At 43.9% G+C, this 17,697-nt stretch overlaps 1 protein-coding gene across 2 annotated transcripts; it reads left to right on the plus strand.

Annotated features, from left to right (window-relative positions):
- The first annotated feature begins 1,956 nt into the window (after positions 1-1,956).
- Ybx1 (Y-box binding protein 1) lies at positions 1,957-17,122 on the plus strand. 2 transcript variants are annotated; one of them, XM_057784721.1, is made up of 8 exons: positions 1,957-2,268; positions 2,669-2,732; positions 9,536-9,569; positions 11,663-11,752; positions 12,089-12,391; positions 12,855-12,937; positions 15,797-16,062; positions 16,748-17,122. In XM_057784721.1, the coding sequence occupies exons 1-7, from the start codon at positions 2,109-2,111 to the stop codon at positions 16,029-16,031; spliced, it is 969 nt and encodes a 322-aa protein (XP_057640704.1). In that variant the 5' UTR covers positions 1,957-2,108; the 3' UTR covers positions 16,032-16,062; positions 16,748-17,122. The 2 variants fall into 2 exon arrangements, with proteins under 2 accessions (XP_057640704.1, XP_057640703.1); XM_057784720.1 differs by lacking the exon at positions 11,663-11,752 and having other exon boundaries at positions 1,958-2,268.
- The last annotated feature ends 575 nt before the right edge of the window (positions 17,123-17,697 follow it).

Consider the following 17,697-nt stretch of genomic DNA (forward strand, 5'->3'; position numbering starts at 1 on the left):
CAACCCAGTGCACATAAAACAAGAATAAGTCATTAATTTTAAAAAATTAAAAAATTTAATTAATTTATTTTTGCTGTGCCTGCTTTAAGCAAAAGTAATCACCAAAAGCAATGGCAGAGTAGCCTAACAGGCTTCAGGATCAGATTTTCCAGAATTGACTGAGGAGGCCTTTACCGAGTGGCGTGGCAGGCCTAGATGGAGCAGGCAGTAAGGGCTACTGCACTAACTTTCTTCTTGTTATTCCCCCCACTCCCACCCCGACAAGACAGGGTTTCTCTGTAGAAGCCTGTCCTGGACTAGCTCTTGTAGACCAGGGTGGCCTCGAACACAGTGAGATCTGCCTGCCTCTACCTCCTGAGTGCTGGGACTGAAGATGTGTGCCACCACCGCCCAGCCTTTTTGTTTTTTTTGTTTTGTTTTGTTTTGGTTTTTGGTTTTTCGAGACAGGGTTTCTCTGTGGTTTTGGAGCCTGTCCTGGAACTAGCTCTCGTAGACCAGGCTGGTCTCGAACTCACAGAGATCCACCTGCCTCTGCCTCCCAAGTGCTGGGATTAAAGGCGTGCCACCACCGCCCGGCCGCCCAGCCTTTTTGTAATTTCTATTGAGTGTACTTATTTACTGGGAGGTGGGAGATATATGCCATAGCGCCCATGGGGAGGTCAAACTCAAACTTGCATGAAGAGGCTTTCTTTTTGGGCTTTTTTTTTTTTTTTTGAGACAGGGTTTCTCTGTGGTTTTGGAGCATGTACTGGAACTAGCTCTTGTAGACCAGGCTGGTCTCGAATTCACAGAGATGCGCCTGCCTCTACCTCCCGAGGGCTGGGATTAAAGGCGTGCGCCACCACCGCCCGGCCTGAGGCTTTCTTTTTTTCACCCTGTGGGGCTCAGGGATAAAATCTTCAGGTTTGGTCTCAAGTGCTTTTACACAGAGCCACATTGGATCTCCCTAACTGCGTTCTCTATTTCCACCCTTTCTCTTTCTGCAGCCTTAAGATGGGACTCCCTATTTACAACTCTAAAGCTACCTTCCTCACTGTGACTTCAGGATGAATGTCTACAACCCAGATTTCCTTCTACTCCTACAGAATTCCTTTATTTGCATTTTCCTTAGGCCTTTGCACAAACCTACCTTTGCCTGAAATGTCACCACCCAACTCTTCCTGTTTCCCTCCCGGAACGCTGCGCTCATCCAGCTACGCAGTGCTGGGCGTTTAAATTTCTGCTTCCGTCTGAAGGCAGAAACTGACTGGCAAACTATTTCAATCCCCAGTCAATAGTAGATGCCTAATAAAGAATGAATGAAGGTAGGCGGAGGGCGTCGGTAACAGAAGGCAGCCTGCATTTTACAGGGTGTAAAAACACGGAGAGCAATCAATTCATGTCTACATTGTTGCTTGTTAGAGGGCTGTCTAACTTAGCCAATAAATACGAAACTAAATTAAATCTAATTTGTGGCCAATATGAAACACATTCCACGTACGGCCGGGCAAAGGAGCACCTCCGCCCTGAACACGCTGATTTCGTGGCAGCCGGAGCGCCTGCGTGGTCCGTCCAAGGTGACTGGACCGCCAAAAGCCTGAACCATTAAAGGAGGCCGCGGCGCTCACTCTGTCAAGGGAGGGAGCCCCTTCTAGAAGCCCGACTAGGCCCGGCCACCGCGGCCCACGTGCGCGGCGATCGCAGCCCCGGGCGGGCACATTCCCTCTACGCGTCCTCCCGGTACTCTATGGTGCTCACGGCCGAGGAGCTCATTCTAGTTCCGGTCTCTATGGCGGCGAAGGCAGGAGCGGCTGTGGGTCGGCCGAATTAGTCGCCCAAGGGTCCAATGAGAGCGCAGGAGCTGCGGAGCGTGAGCCAATAGACGCTAGGGACCCGGTCAGGTGGTGGGACCGACGGTGGCCCTGGCCAATGGGAGAGGACGAGGGCGGGCCTATCGCAGGGCTTATCCCGCCCGTCCCGCCATTCTCGCTAGTTCGATCGGTAGCGGGAGCGGAGAGCGGACCCCAGAGAGCCCTGAGAGCCCCACCGCCGCCGCCGGCCTAGTCACCATCACACCTCGGGAGGAGCCGCAGCCGTCGCCGCCGGCCCCAGTCACCACCACCGCAACCATGAGCAGCGAGGCCGAGACCCAGCAGCCGCCCGCCGCCCCCGCCGCCGCCCTCAGCGCCGCCGACACCAAGCCCGGCTCCACGGGCAGCGGCGCGGGGAGTGGCGGCCCGGGCGGCCTCACATCGGCGGCGCCCGCCGGCGGGGACAAGAAGGTCATCGGTGAGCTCCAGAAGGGACCGGGGGTGGGGCCGCGGGCCGAACCGTTAGGCGTCGCGGCCCGGAGCCACCGACTGCGCGGCCGCCCCTCCCCCCGAGGCCCGCGGCGCGCGCACGCCCGGCTCCCGCCGCTGCCCCGGCCGCTGCCGCCCCTCCCCCGCGCCCACCAGCTTCGGGGCCTCGTGCGCGGGATCCCCGCCCCGCCGCCTACGCAGCCGGAGCGGCGCGGGCTGCTTTCCCCGGCCCTCACGTGCTCGCCGCCCGGGCGCACACCCACCTCGGACCCGCGCTGCCCAGCTCACCCACGTGTGCGGGGAGGGCGGCGGCCCGGGCCCGCGGCCGGATCCTGGACCGACTTCCAGGGCCAGCTGCTGATTGGACGTTGTTGTGCTTTGTTTTCCAGCAACGAAGGTTTTGGGAACAGTAAAATGGTTCAATGTAAGGAACGGATACGGTTTCATCAACAGGTGAGATGCCGGTGTGGAAAGCTCGGGCCCGCCTCCGGCCGGCGTGGCTAATCTCCCGAGCCGCTGCCGCCGCGGGCCTGGCAGGAAGAGGGGTTGGAAGCGTGGTGTTTGGTCCTCGGGTGCCGGGATTAGTGGGTCTGTAGACTTGCTTTGTTTTGCCGTTAAATACCAATCTCGAGCGAGCCTCAGAGCGGTGGCACAAAGCAGGTCAAGGCAAGCGCGGCACATGAGCCATCCCCATATAACAGTTACCTTTGCCGCCTCAAACAGGTAACTCCAGGCTAAGCACGTTTTAACCTTGACATCCTTTTCTGCTTCCTGGCAATTGCTATGTTAGAATGTGACCCCCTAATTACCATACAGGTGATTTTTCACCTTGTTAACCTCTTGGGGAACGTGATTTGACATGTCAAGTGCCCGAGATGTTATCTGTGCTGGAAGGTTATGTTGCCTTTGTTTAGTCGACTCATATATGCAGTCGTTTGAGTACCTCGAGCACATTTTCTGTAGAACTCGTTCAGCCAAAGAGGGCTCTTATTTGTCCAAACGACAGATAATACATCCGAAGAAAATGGCTCTTCCTCAATTTTTCTTTCTTCTACTTCCTTGTCAGGGAATCATGCTGATCAAATGAATTTTTGTTAAAGCTTGGTTGTAGCTTATTGGCGTGGGTTTAAGTCTTTGGGAATTTAGCCTTGATCGTAGTTGCAAACTACACCTTAATAGATCCGTAGAATGGTTTGTAGCCCGTGGTGTGAGTGCAGGCACTGGGCTCCCTTGTGAGCCCGGCATCTTTTTCAAGATGGCTGCCAAGGCTAGTGCAGTTGCATGGGTGTAGAGCACCGCGAGTGCCAGCAGCAATCCTGGCCGTACAGCTGTGAGACTTGGCGCCATTTCAGCATTACTTGCTTGCTTAGGAGGCGTTAAATAAGTAGATAGTGAAGAGAACGCTTAAGAGTGACAGAGTGCGCTTGTGAAGTGGACACTACCAAATGGGCCAGCTAGGCTTTTAAAAATAACGGAGTGATGAAAAACCGTTCATTGATGATCCTCCCCCCCCCCCCCGTGTTGTGGAAACATTCAAACAGGAGCGATTACAATCACTTAATGGTCTGTTCTCTACAGTAGCAATTACAGAGAAACATTTTGTTTTTCCAGACTCTTAGGATTTTCTAGTGTCGTAGGCTGCTTGCTTTCCTGACCGATGCTACGTTTTCCATGTTTTGTTTTTCAATGGTGACTAGTGAGCAAAGAAGAAAATGGAATGCCTTGCTGCTTGTGCGTGGTTGGTGGCCTGGTGGCTTTTAAGCTGCTGCTGATTCGTGCTTTGATCGAGGTTTCTATGCTAACAGTCTCAGATGATACTGAGAGTAGTCTGCACCCTACCTTCCAGGGGGCGGTTTGAACCCTTAGCCCAGTGCAGCTGACTAACTCTCCATGGCAGCCTTTTTAATTGGATAAATTGTGGGGGGGTTGTATGCATTTAATACGTTTTCACATTTGCCTAGGCTTTTCACATCTTTTAAGCAAACAGTTTCTACCCAAGAAACTGTTTGCTGCAGTTTTATGTTGTGCGTTGTGTGGATTATAGTCAATGACTGTTCTTAGTAGCAGCTTAGCTCATCATTCTTACAGGCAAGTTCAATGTAATTGGCTTCTGGTGATTCTTTGTTAGGCTATCCTGACCTCTGTTACTGATTTAAGTGATTAAAATGTGCTTTGCCTCTCATCAGGCCATTATAATGATGGTGTGGTTTTTAAATGAGATATACTGGAAAGTCTGGTTCCAGTGAGCAAGATTTGTCTTGGTTAAGGAAAAGTATAGAATGTAAAATAGGTATTTATTATTTGGGATACACTGAACTCTAGATTATGTATTCTAGGATCTTTAGTTACTTTATAATTCAAATATAAGATTTGATGTCTCCTGTGATGCTTTTTTACAACTTGGTCTGAATTCTTTGTTCCAAGGCAATTTTTTTAAATGCTGCTGGTTTTATTGTAAACTTCTAAAGGTGCTGCAGATGTAACTGAGTTGGTGTAGAGTGCTTGTCTAGTGTTCATAAAGCCCTGATATCTTCTTTAGCACTGCATAAAAAACATAGTGTGATGCATGCATGTAATCCCAGGAGGAAAGACAAGTTAAATAAATCCGATGTGGTTAAAGGTTAAATAAAACCTTTAATCCTAACACTCAGAGGCAGAATTTTTAGTTTGTTAAAGACATTATAATCTAGGAATTGAGAGAAAATTTGTCACTATCCCTCTGTATACCATGTTTTTCATTGTAACTTTGTTTGCATCCCTTCCCCCAAGTTACTCTGTGTTTATTTGATACAGAGACTGGTCCATGCTAGAGAATCATGAGTCAAGAACATTCTTCAGTGGAGTGTGTTTCTTTTATGGTAATAGAATTTAGGGGTTTGGGGTTATGGCTCGGTAGTAGAATTTAAAATCCAGAATACCTGAGGTGAACTTCAGTTCTACTTGTGACCTCAACCTTTACACATGACACCGTTCCCTTTTTTTTGGTCGTGTGTTTGTATTGAGGGCATGCCTGTCTATGGCATTTGTATGCAGGACAGAAGACAGATCAGTCTGACTTATATGGGTTCAGGGGTTTCAGGGTTGTCAGGCTTGCACTGCAAACACTTTCCTCCAGCTGAGCTCTCTCACTGGCCCAGTCTTGCATATAATTCTCTTATGTTGCTTATTCCCATTTCTGTCTGTACATAGGCCTTTTTATCTAACCCATGATCTAAAAAGTTTAACTTTATGTCCTTATTATAAAACTTAATGCTGTCAGTGTTAGTCTCCTTTGGGGGTTTCCGTGTATATAACTAATGACAGCAATAACAGTGATGTGAGTAGTTCAGGATCTGTTACTGATCAAGATGATCTAATTGACTTAATCATAAAATCCTTTAAGACTTATTTCTCAGGAACACAGGTTTGAGTGGCTTGTCTCATAAACATAGAAAGTAGTAGAAGCAAGATTTGGACTTAAGTTTTGTGCTCTGGAGTATTTGTTCAACAACTGCTGTTATACCATCTTAACAACTAAAGTGTCCACAGATTCTAGTTAGTGTGCAGGTCAGCTTTACAAATGAAAGAGCTTGCTTACTGTCCCAAAGTGATGTTGAGATGCAATTGAGGAATTAAAGGAAAGAATATTGGACTTCCTAGTTATTTTTGTTTTTGTTTTTTGAGGTAGTAAGAAAATGTGTCTTTGGGGATGCTGAGATAGGTGTTTCCCAACTAGACCTGGTTACTTGGGTTTTTGTTTGTTTGTTTTTTTGGTTTTTCGAGACAGAGTTTCTCTGGTTTTGGAGCCTGTCCTGGAACTAGCTCTTGTAGACCAGGCTGGTCTCGAACTCACAGAGATCCGCCTGCCTCTGCCTCCCAAGTGCTGGGATTAAAGGCGTGCACTACCACCGCCCGGCTCCTGTAGTACTTTAATACCGTGTTCTTGGTAAAAATGAAAATTTTGTAGATTGGAAAGATTGTGGTTAAAATCTGGGCTTTTAAAAACGTCACCCTAGTTGTCCTTACCGTGGATTCACTATAAAACAGGTGTTACCCAAGGTCTGAGGGCTCTATGGCGGTGTTTAGGGAGGGGGCATGGACTCTTGGCTTCAGTGAGCTAGCTACCTGTTGGTGTATTGATTACTGATGTAAGATGACGCACAAAGATTCAATCACTAGCTTATAACTTGGAACAGAATCTTCTTCACTTTTTTTTTTTTTTTTGCCAAGTAAAATCGTTCTTAAGTCCCCAGAAAGAGCAGCAAGGGTATTAGCCTTCTGTTTTCCTTTCCCTGAGACTGTAGTTGGAGTTAGGTGGCCTTCGGGCCTGTCTAGACCCTTGGAAGCATCTATGAGCGCATCTGCCTAGAGAACAACTAAGGAGTCAAGTGGGATTTGTGGTTTTTTTGTGATTTTTAGGGTAAACTTCCAGGCTTGGAAATTACACATGTAGAACATTTTATTTAGAATGAACTTATGGTAGGTCTTATTTAAGGCAGTAACCAAAAAAACCAACATTGTTAGTCTGGATAGATTGAGTAGAATAGGCATAATAATTATAGAGCTAGGGTTTGAATGATAGGCATAGGTAAATGTTGAAGAGGTTTAATGGAAACTTAGATTGCTGTAGTGTGTGTCGTGGGTGGTTGATGAATGGGGCAATCTGCATTTGTCCTGACCACATCAGGAACTCACTCAGTAGGGATCCTTGTTACTACGAGTCATCTCATCATAGACACAATTGTGTTTTAGTCTGCCTCTGAAGGTAAAGTAGTGTGGTCTGAAAAGGTGGTTCGGTGTTTAAAAACACTAGATGCTCTTCCATAGGACCCCAGTTCACTTCCAACACCTGTAACTCAGCTTCCCAGGCACCTGCACACACTGTCATTTACTCAGACACACAAATGCATATAAAGTTTTTTGGAAATTATTTTAGGGTAAAATGTAAGGATTGTTTGAAATTCAGTGCTGTAAGGACCAGAGCCCCTATGGCATCAGTCAAAGCTGTGAGCAAAGAGCTGCAGTTGTATTTCAGTTACCTGCTTTGTGAAGATGGTTGGTTACATGGTGTATTCAAAACACGTAGTGTGTAGTGTTTAAAAGTTAATCATCAATAATCCAGGCTGCTGTGTATGTGTGTGCTTCTTCCTGACATTCACATACACTTTGCTACTCTTCAGTAGGCTAAGCTAGTCAAAAGTCAATAGCTGCTGAGTTTGTGGTTTGGGTTTCCTATTTCTGTATGTATTCACAAAATGAATAATAAAAGTATTTCTTAGGGAATAGTGCTGTTTTATTGCTAGCATAATCTTATTTTTAAAAGCTGTCTAACCAGATTCTTAAAAAGTTGTCCTAGATACATGGTATTTTATAACCCAGAAGTAAGTTCATATATAACTATTTATCATAGGAAAAAAATACCCTTGGAAAATTTTTCACTGAATTGAAAGTATACTCTTGATTTTTGAGATAGGGTCTCTGTATAACCCTGGCTGTTCTGGAACTCAGAAATCCTACCTCTGGCCGGGCGGTGGTGGCGCACGCCTTTAATCCCAGCAGGTGGATCTCTGTGAGTTCGAGGCCAGCCTGGTCTACAAAGGGAGTTCCAGGACAGGCTCCAAAGCTACAGAGAAACCCTGTCTCGAAAAACCAAAAAAAAAAAAAGAAGAAAAAAATCCTACCTCTGCCCCCCAAGTGTTGGGATTAAAGGTTTGCACCATCGCGCCTGGCTCATTTCATTATTTTATTGCATTTATTTATTGGAGTTGGGAACTTTTGGAGGTCAGAGAACAACCTGCAGGAAATATTCTTATGTGGGTTCCAGGGGTCAAACTCACATTGTCATTAAGTACTTTTACTTGTTGAAACATTTTATTGGCTCCATCAGTTTAAATCATGCCGATGCAACAAATGGCTACATTGGATGAGGTGGTGCACACCTTTCTTCCCAGCACTTGAGGCAGATCTTTTTTGCTTTTTACCAGAATGCCAGTGGCGTCTTTGGTCGTTAAAATATTATTAGAGCTAGTGCTAAGCCATTTCTCTAGCTAATAGTGAAAAGAGCGTGGAGTGGGTCACTAAAGGAAGGAAATCTGTTTCTCCAGTGGTTCTTCAGGTTCCCAATGTTTTCAGCCTGCCCACACTAGAAGTTAAGACAGAAATGATTTTCTACTTAGTCCCCACTTCCAGTTTCTAGTTAGTCTGTTTCTTCCATTTTGGTCCCAAGAAAGATAATCAAAATATCTTCATTGGGTGGTCATTTAGTCTAAGACGTAGTTCCTGTCTAATCTTTGACCTAACTAATTTGCTGTGTTCTGCTTATTCAGATGTTCCATTACATTTTATGCAATAATTTTCTCACATTCTTCTAATGAAATACCGTCATTTCTTGGTAAACCCCTGTAACTAATCCCAGTCAGCACTGTGAAAGCTAAAGCAGAACTGTCTGTCATAGGTTCAAGATCAGGCTAGACTTAAGGCTGTCGAAAAATAAAGCTTTGCTGGATCTGTTCATTTGACTAAGGATTGTGATGTTCATGATGGGAGGTGAAAGGTGTAGGGGGTAAAGGAAACAGTGTTAGGCACATACGTGCTGTGTATGTAGTTTACATGAAGTTTCATTCTCTGTCTTGTGTTTTCTAGAGAACTTTCTGTGGTTGTTTTTATTACCTTGGGGAATTGAGAGTTTAGAAGTGGTGAGGAGGAAGTGAGAATGACTCCTGTTAGTAAGGCTGGTCAGTAGGTAAGGGTGTGTGCTAGGTTATTGTTAATGTTTAATAGGGTAAGGAGTGGAAGGGGCATTGCTTGTCACTCTGTCCTATTGAATTATGGCTCTTTTGGTTACACTGCCTTAGACTTGTTTGCTTTTCTTACAAGTTGTGAGTGGACTTATCTCTGTTTCCAACAGTTTTTAGTCTTTAAAATAGTTCAGGTAGCATGTGTTTCACTGTTACTTTCTTCTTTCCTGGCCTACTGATAGATAGAGCTGAACGTGTGGATATTTGGTTTCTCTGAGGTTCCTAATGCTGTCGCCCCTGCCCACGCTCAAAGTTAAAAGATAGAAGTGAGTTTGCACTTAATCTGAGGCAGCTGGGAAGTCTCTGGGAAAATCAAGGATGTCCACTGTCCAGGATGTTCTTTTTGGTTTTTCAAGACTGGGTTTCTCTGTAACCTGGTTGTACTGGGACTTGCTTTCTAGGCCAGGCTGTTCTTAATAAGTTTTAGGTAGTGAAACGTACATTGATTTTTCATTTGTTAATCTTGGTCCTGTCTTGCAGGAATGACACCAAGGAAGACGTATTTGTACACCAGGTGAGTGCTTATCTTGATTCTCTGCACTTCTGACTCAAGGCTTGTGAGAAGAAATGGATGGGTGTGTTTTCAGACCTTCTTTGCTAAAGGTTAAGTCCAAGGATGAGTATAATGTCTGTTAACTGACGGCACGCAGTTTTTGTGCCTAGTTTTAGACAAATAACCACCGTGAGTCTAACTTGAATAATCCTGCTATAAATGTGTGGAAATATTGGCAAGACATTTCCAGATGCTGTTATTGTCAGGTCCGCCTTTGGTAAGGACAACTTTTTATGGAACAGAGCTACAAAAACAGTTACCTGAAGAAAATAGGAAGCCAGCACTGTCTAGGGTGCCTTTTTTTTATTCTAAAGCATTTTTTAAATAGTGGAGTGTTCTGTTTTCACCTTTAGAGTTGACTGGAAGCTTAAATCCTCCACTAGTATTGCAGCAAAGTTGTTGATCAGTAAATTAGCCAAATATAAACTACATACAGACTAGGAAAATGACTGGACATTGGGATTTAAGAGTTATTGGTAAATGCTGGTGGGGCGGTGCACACCTTAATCCCAGCACTAGAGAAGCAGAGCATGCAGATCTCAGTTCAAGGCTACACAGAAAAACCCTGTCTTGGAAAAAAGGAAAGAATTACTGGTAAAATAAGATGTTGCCAAGTGAGTGGTACACTGCCAGCCTCAGACTTGTATCCACACAATGAAGAGGGTTAGGAAATGTGTCACTTCCTGTGTGCTTCCAGGCAATCAGATTTTCACTAGGACTGTTGAAATATCCACTTGTGTTGAAAGTTATTTTAAGAATTTTCAAACCCCCACCCCCTTCTTTTTTTAAACTGACTGGAGGTCAAAAGTTTCTGTACTCGAGTGACAGTGTCCTCCTTAGAGGTTAACAGCATTTTGTAGCTCCTTGAAGTGTCCTGTACAACATACATTGAGAGTTTTCTAGTATGTTCAAAACCCATGGAAACATTCAAATTCTAAATGTAAACTACCTGCCTAGACAAAATGTTACCTTTAAAAGATTGGAAAATACTAAAAGATGTTGATTTAACTTGTTTGGGGATTTTAATGCATTCTCCTGCTATTCCTTATGACTGCAAATAATTGAGAGTTGGCTGCATATACATGAAACTATACGACGGTTCAGATGACAGATGAGATCAATTATTTGACTCAACTCACTCAGTCTTATCCCACAAGGTGTCACCAATATGCTTTTCTATTTATTTTGCAAGCGGTTTCAACATAGAGCTGTTCTTGGGACTTTGGCTGCTCAGGTCGTGGTGGTGTATCAAGTAGACTGCAGTTCTGGGCACCGGAGCTTAATTGGCCTCAGATTTGTTGGTTGTCCGGCCTCCTCTGGAATGGAAATGCATGAGTGATCCTGTAATGGATACTGCTGTGATGTGGAATGAACGTGGGATTTGGAGTCCCAAGACCTGGATTTAGAAAAGTTCCCTAGCTACTTTATAGCTGTGTGACCTTGGGCACTTAATAATTTTTTAAGCCCTATATAATGTTATGTTAGACTTTTCTGGGGAGGTAATAACCAACAGAGAAAATAAGTGGCATAGATAAACGGGAAATGCATTTCCCTGGAAGTATTCATAGACAGGATGGAAGGGATTTTGGTTGACATTTGTAATTGAGTTTGATATGGTAAAGGGACAAGAGTTGGTATGGTCAAAGTTGAAGCGTGTAAAACTAAACTCGCCTGTCATCTAAACTGGCCGTGTATGGGGCTAGCTTCTACTATTAAGTGCAGTCTTTGGGGGATAGATGGAGGCCTTACTTGTTCTTTATATGTCATGCTTTTGCAAAAAGCATCTTAAAACATTTTTGTTGTTTGTCTTGGGTATTAAATTACTTTAGTTTTGTAAATAGTGATAAATTGTTGGGGCCTTGTAAGATTGGAGTCTTGGTAGAGGTTGGGGGTTAACATTGGTCCCTGCTATCCTAAATTGACAGTTTGATCTTACATAAAGCAAATATTAAGTATATATCCAAGCTAAAAATGATATTGACAGTGGTACATTTTAAATGAAAACAGCACGTTCTTCTCCCCTGTTAATCTTATTTTTGGAATGATATTACTAGACTGCCATAAAGAAGAATAACCCCAGGAAGTACCTTCGCAGTGTAGGAGATGGAGAGACTGTGGAGTTTGATGTTGTTGAAGGAGAAAAGGTGAGGATGCTTTTTGTGTAAAGGTTTGACTTCGGTATGGAAATAATGTGGATGTCATCCATTAGGATGGTGGCTCTAATTGGATGGATGATGTGTTCTGGTGACCATGAACACAGGTGCATCAAGCCTACTGTGTTGGCTGCAGTTAGAGAGCATTCCCTTCAGAGGAGCGAGGAGCCGATGATGTAGTCATTCCTATGCACCCTTTGCCCATGCAGACAGCTTCCCTCCATTTTGTTTTCTTAGGTTTTATTTTTTTTCCCTCCCCAGCTTGTGTGAAATTTATTGAATATTTGGATTTCCTTTGTTATTTTCAATAAATAATGGCTTTTATAGGGTGCGGAGGCAGCAAATGTTACAGGCCCTGGTGGAGTTCCAGTTCAAGGCAGTAAATACGCAGCAGACCGTAACCATTATAGACGCTACCCACGTCGTAGGGGTCCTCCACGTAATTACCAGCAGAATTACCAGAATAGTGAGAGTGGGGAAAAGAACGAGGGATCGGAAAGCGCTCCTGAAGGCCAAGCCCAACAACGCCGGCCCTATCGCAGGCGAAGGTTCCCACCTTACTATTTGCGGAGACCCTATGGGCGTCGACCACAGTATTCCAACCCTCCTGTGCAAGGAGAAGTGATGGAGGTAGGTGTCAGTATGTGTGTAACGGCATTTTTGTGTTGTCTTCTCAGTTTTGCTGTCCTGGGAACGGAACCCAGGGCTTAAATGAGAACCATTCCTACTACTTACCCCTTATATATAGCAGCTTTCTAGAAAGACTGTAGTTTTAACTAACCCTTGGAAAAATCCCCTCAGTTAACCTGTTACTTACAGATTTCACTTTTGCTTAGGAAGAACTGCCAAGGTTGTTAATTTATGGTGTGATCATAATTACTTATTAGATACTTTGCACTGGAATTTGGCCAGGAAGTGGTGGTATGTGTCTTTAGTCCCGGTTCTCTGGAGGCCAGCCTGGTCTACGTATCCAGTTCGGGTACAGCCAGGGGCTATGTAAAGAGGCCCTGTCTCAAAATAAAATTTTGAAGTTTCCAAATTGGGATTTTGTTCTTATTGATCCAATAGACTTTAATTTCTGGTGTCTTTTCAGGGTGCTGACAACCAGGGTGCAGGAGAGCAAGGTAGACCAGTGAGACAGAATATGTATCGGGGTTACAGACCACGATTTCGCAGGTATGGTCCGTCATAACCTGTTTCTGTTACATTCTTCAGCCAGATGTAAGAGCTTTCCAGCATCGTGAGTTAATACTTCACATTCTATTTCACCGAGGTGTAAGAAGTCCTGAAGTGAGTAATCTTTTGAGAACATAGTCTTCACATCTTTGGCACCACTTTAAAACAGCTTATGTATAGTTGATCACTTTATGGTTTTGTTGTGTTTTTTTTGTTTGTTTGTTTTGTTTTGTTTTAAGAGCAAGTGTATGGAATGCCAAATTTTCTATCCGTGAACAGTTAAGAGTGTTTAATATTACAGTATCTAAAACATGGCTTACTTAGAGAAAGTAAGAGTAATCCTGTAAGCATTAGGAGTATCTGTTGCCTGTTTACAGCATCCAGGAATCAACCTGAACCCAACTAGAACCTGTCTACCTACTTAAGTATAGAAAGTTGTGTGTTTTAGGTAAAAGGACTATTGGAATAATTGAGAAAGAGCTTCGTGAGCAAAGCTAGCTGTGCTTGACGTAGGCCGTGTTGACACTGGTGGTGCAGTGAAGTTGGAGAGCTGTGACAAGAGCTAGTGTCCACTCATGTGGAGCACTTGCACTAGCAGCCAGTTTCTCACCCTGCTCAGAATTTGGGATTGACCACCATGACCGCTTGTCTGACAGATAATCATCCTGGCCTCCCCCCCCCCCTTCATTTTGTGTGTTTTGTATATGTGTGTTATGTATATGTCATCATTGGACATTTTCAATCTTTTTTAAAAGATTTATTATGTATACAACATTCCATGTGTGCCTGCAGGCCAGAAGAGGGCACCAGATCTTGTTATAGATGGCTGTTAGCCACCATATGGTTGCTGGGAATTGAACTCAGGACCTCTGGAAGAGCAGCCACTGCTCTTAACCGCTGAGCCATCTCTCCAGCCCATTTTTCTCCATTTTTAAAATGGAGTCTTTCACTAGATCTGGAACCCATTTCTTTGTGTGCTAGTCTAGCTAATAATCAGTGAACTTTGGGTTTCTGTCTCTGCTGGTATCACAAACAATAACCAAGTTTTGGGGGGTTTTGTTTTTTGTTTTTCAAGACAGTCTCTCTGTATATCCCTGAGTTCTCCTGGAACTCTCTGTAGGCCAAGCTGGCCTCAAACTGAGATACTCCTACCTCTGTCTCGGGTGTGTGCCACCACTGCCTGGTCACCCAGCTTTTTTTTAATGTGCTGCTGGTGATCTGGGAAGAAGTCCTTAGACTTAAGGTTGAGTATTTAACCACCAGCTCCTCTGCCTGGCTTTGTTTTTGTTGAGACAGAATTTAACTGAGTTACCTGGGCTGTTAGCCTCAAACTACCAGACTCTGCCTCAGCCTCCTGAGTGGCTAGATGAAAGGGCACCCAACTTGGCCAGTGTGCCTGTGGTGGTTTGTAATTGAAACTGACCCAGAACTCAACGAACCTACTTGCCTCTGCCTCCTCAGGGCTGGGATTAAAAAGGAGCGCACCTCCACTCCTGTCCTTTGTTTTGAGACAGGGTATTTCTGTGTAGCCAGATCTGTCTGCCTCTACCTTATTAGTGCTAGGATTAAAGGGTGTGCCTTGTCCTGTTTGTGGGTTTTTGTTTTGTTTTTGAGGCAGAGTTTCTTGTAGCATGGGAGCCTGTCCTGGAACTCTCTAACCAGGCTGGCCTCAATGCACAGAGATGATTGCCTGCTTCTGCCTCCCATGTGCTAGGATTAAAGGTGTACCACCATCACCTGGTTCTCTCTTTTTAATTAAGATGAATTAGGAATATTTGCTGGTTCACTTTTAGATTTACTTTATATGAACGTGTGTGACACACATGTGCTGACTGGCACCTTTCTTTGATCAGAAAGCATTTTATACTCTAGATCTGATACTAGGAACAGGTAATTGTGGGTGCTTGGGAAGCAAACCTAGCCAGAATAAGATTAAACCGTTAACCATTGGTACATCTGCACACTGGTGAATATCTTATTGTGTTGTCCCTGTGCTGAATTCTTCTGTCCATTTTGATGCTAATGGCTCTGTTTTTAAGATGACATGGAAATTCATTTAGTGCTGCACTTATTGCCACACTACAAACATGCTCTCAAAGCAGTCTACGCAGAAGTCTACAGGTGTCAGCAAACTTCTTCGGTTTTTTTTTTTCTGTATTTTTTTTACAGTGAAGAACTTAAATTTCTTTGTATCTTGTGCAGATACCCTTTTGTTTTTGATCGTTTGCCTTCTATAATGCGGTGGTGGCACACAAAGATCTACCTGCCTCTTTCTCCCAGGTGCTGGGATAAAAGGTGTGCGCCACCACCGCCCAGTGATAACATAGTTTGTACAAAGAGTAGAATTTTCCAACCATGCCAGAAAAGTGAATGGCTTGTCAATTTAAGAAAGTAATAAATGAAGCATGCTGTTCCTTGTGCACAAGTGTGTAGTACAAATATAAAATTCTAATTGTGTGTTCATGAGCAAGTTGAGAGAAATACAGCTAATTTTGATGGAAAGGAACTGAGAAGACAGTGTGGGGTCAGGGATTTTTTTGGTATAAGAAATGAAATGATAGCTGGGAGTGTTATAGGAGTGTGAATAGAATAGTTACAGGCAAGAGATAAGTTGAATCAAAGTGTTTATATATATAAAGTGAGAGTGCACCAGTATGGTGCAAACCCAGCTTTCCTGGTTTATATGAATGAAATAGAGAATATGCTTCCTATACAGAATCACCACTTTGACTTAGAAGAAACTTAGATTTTTGTTAAGCTGTCTGAAAGTGGTTGGTGCACTAAGTACCAAGTATTGCCACTTGTGGCTGGGGGGAAAAGGCTATTCTTGTTCCTGAGATTATATTATGTTTATTTCAGAGGCCCTCCTCGCCAAAGACAGCCTAGAGAGGATGGCAATGAAGAGGACAAAGAAAATCAAGGAGACGAGACCCAAGGTCAGCAGCCACCTCAACGTCGGTATCGCCGCAACTTCAATTACCGACGCAGACGCCCAGAGAACCCTAAACCACAAGATGGCAAAGAGACAAAAGCAGCCGATCCACCAGCTGAGAATTCGTCCGCTCCCGAGGCTGAGCAGGGCGGGGCTGAGTAAATGCCGGCTTACCATCTCTACCATCATCCGGGTAAGTATGGTTTGGTGCCCTCTGGCCTCCATTGCACTGTTTTCTAGTGCATAAGAAACTAAAAACGGTAATAGAATAAGATAAGTGTCATTCACTGTATAATCCAAGTTAGACAAAATGTCCCCTTTAGATCAGTCTTCACGTATGTTTTGACTATGAGCTTGTGACTGCATTTGTGAATCAGCTCTGACCTTGGCAGAAAGCTAAGCAGAGTCTTAGTTCCAGTGCTCTGAAGAAATGTGGATTTCAAGGTTTTGGAAAGTAACCTTACAAAATTAATAATGCCCACCTTTAATTCTAGTACTGCAGGCCTCTAAATTTGAAGCTAGCCTGAAAAGCAAGTCTTCCTAGCTTACATTTGGCATTACTTGCTGATAAAAGTAATCTCTGCTGGGCAGTGGTGGTGCATGTCTTTAATTCCAGCACTTGGGAAGCAGAGACACATAGATCTATTGAGTTCAGAACAGTCAAAACTACATAAATCATGTCTTTAAAAAAAAACAGGGAAAAAGTCCTGCTTCTGGGGTTGCCATTTTCTCCTCCAGATGTAGTAATGTCCACTTGTATTGTAAATCAATTTTAGGTTAAAGCAAAGTGAGGTGGTTAAAATGTGACTGTTCTAGAGTGTGGTCTACTGTGTGAAGACGCAAGAGGACGGTAGTAAATAAGAGTCTTCTCTTTGCAGTTTGGTCATCCAACAAGAAGAAACGAATATGAAATTCCAGCAATAAGAAATGAACAAAGATTGGAGCTGAAGACCTTAAGTGCTTGCTTTTTGCCCGTTGACCAGATACGCTAGAACTATCTGCATTATCTATGCAGCATGGGGTTTTTATTATTTTTACCTAAAGATGTCTCTTTTTGGTAATGACAAATGTGTTTTTTAAAAAAAAAGGTCTGGTTTTTCTCAATACACCTTTAATGGTTTTTAAATTGTTTCATATCTGGTCAAGTTAAGATTTTTAAGAACTTCATTTTTAATTTGTAATAAAAAGTTTACAACTTGATTTTTTCAAAAAAAGTCAACAAACTGCAAGCACCTGTTAATAAAGGTCTTAAATAATAATGTCTGTCTAGTTTTGTCTTAATTTAGTGATTTCCTCCCATTTGCAAATAGATGGTCCTAGTGTTAGCCACCCCCTGGGAACAGGGGTACTTCCTTAAGATCAGCCTGTCTGGGGTGTTTAATGTGATAGTTGCCTATTTTTAATGTAGATTAGTTCATCTGTCCAAAATGCTCTGTAAGGCATCTTTTGCTACAAAGTCAAAGGGTAGAAAAGTTATGAAGTGCTTACTGTTAAAGTCCAAGTGATGTTCCCCTGTAGAAACATCCATAACTCCATAGAATGTGTCCTTGCACTAGAGAGTGTCTGAATGGGGAGTAATGACTGTAGTTTGTCCACCAAGTCTTCCGAATTTAGTACCATTTCTCTTGTTTCAGTGCGAGGTTTCTCTGTGTGACAGTCCTAGCTGTCCTAGGACTCGCTCTTGTAGGCTAAACTGGCTTCGAACGCAGAGATCCGCCTGCCTCTGCCTCCCGAGTGCTGGGATTAAAAGCATGTGTCACCACTCAGCTAGGACCTCCCCCTTCCCCCCCCCCCCCAGACAGGGTTTCTCTGGCTTTGGAGCCTGTCC

Source organism: Chionomys nivalis, chromosome 11, assembly GCF_950005125.1.
Source record: "Chionomys nivalis chromosome 11, mChiNiv1.1, whole genome shotgun sequence".
Classification (NCBI taxonomy): domain Eukaryota; kingdom Metazoa; phylum Chordata; class Mammalia; order Rodentia; family Cricetidae; genus Chionomys; species Chionomys nivalis.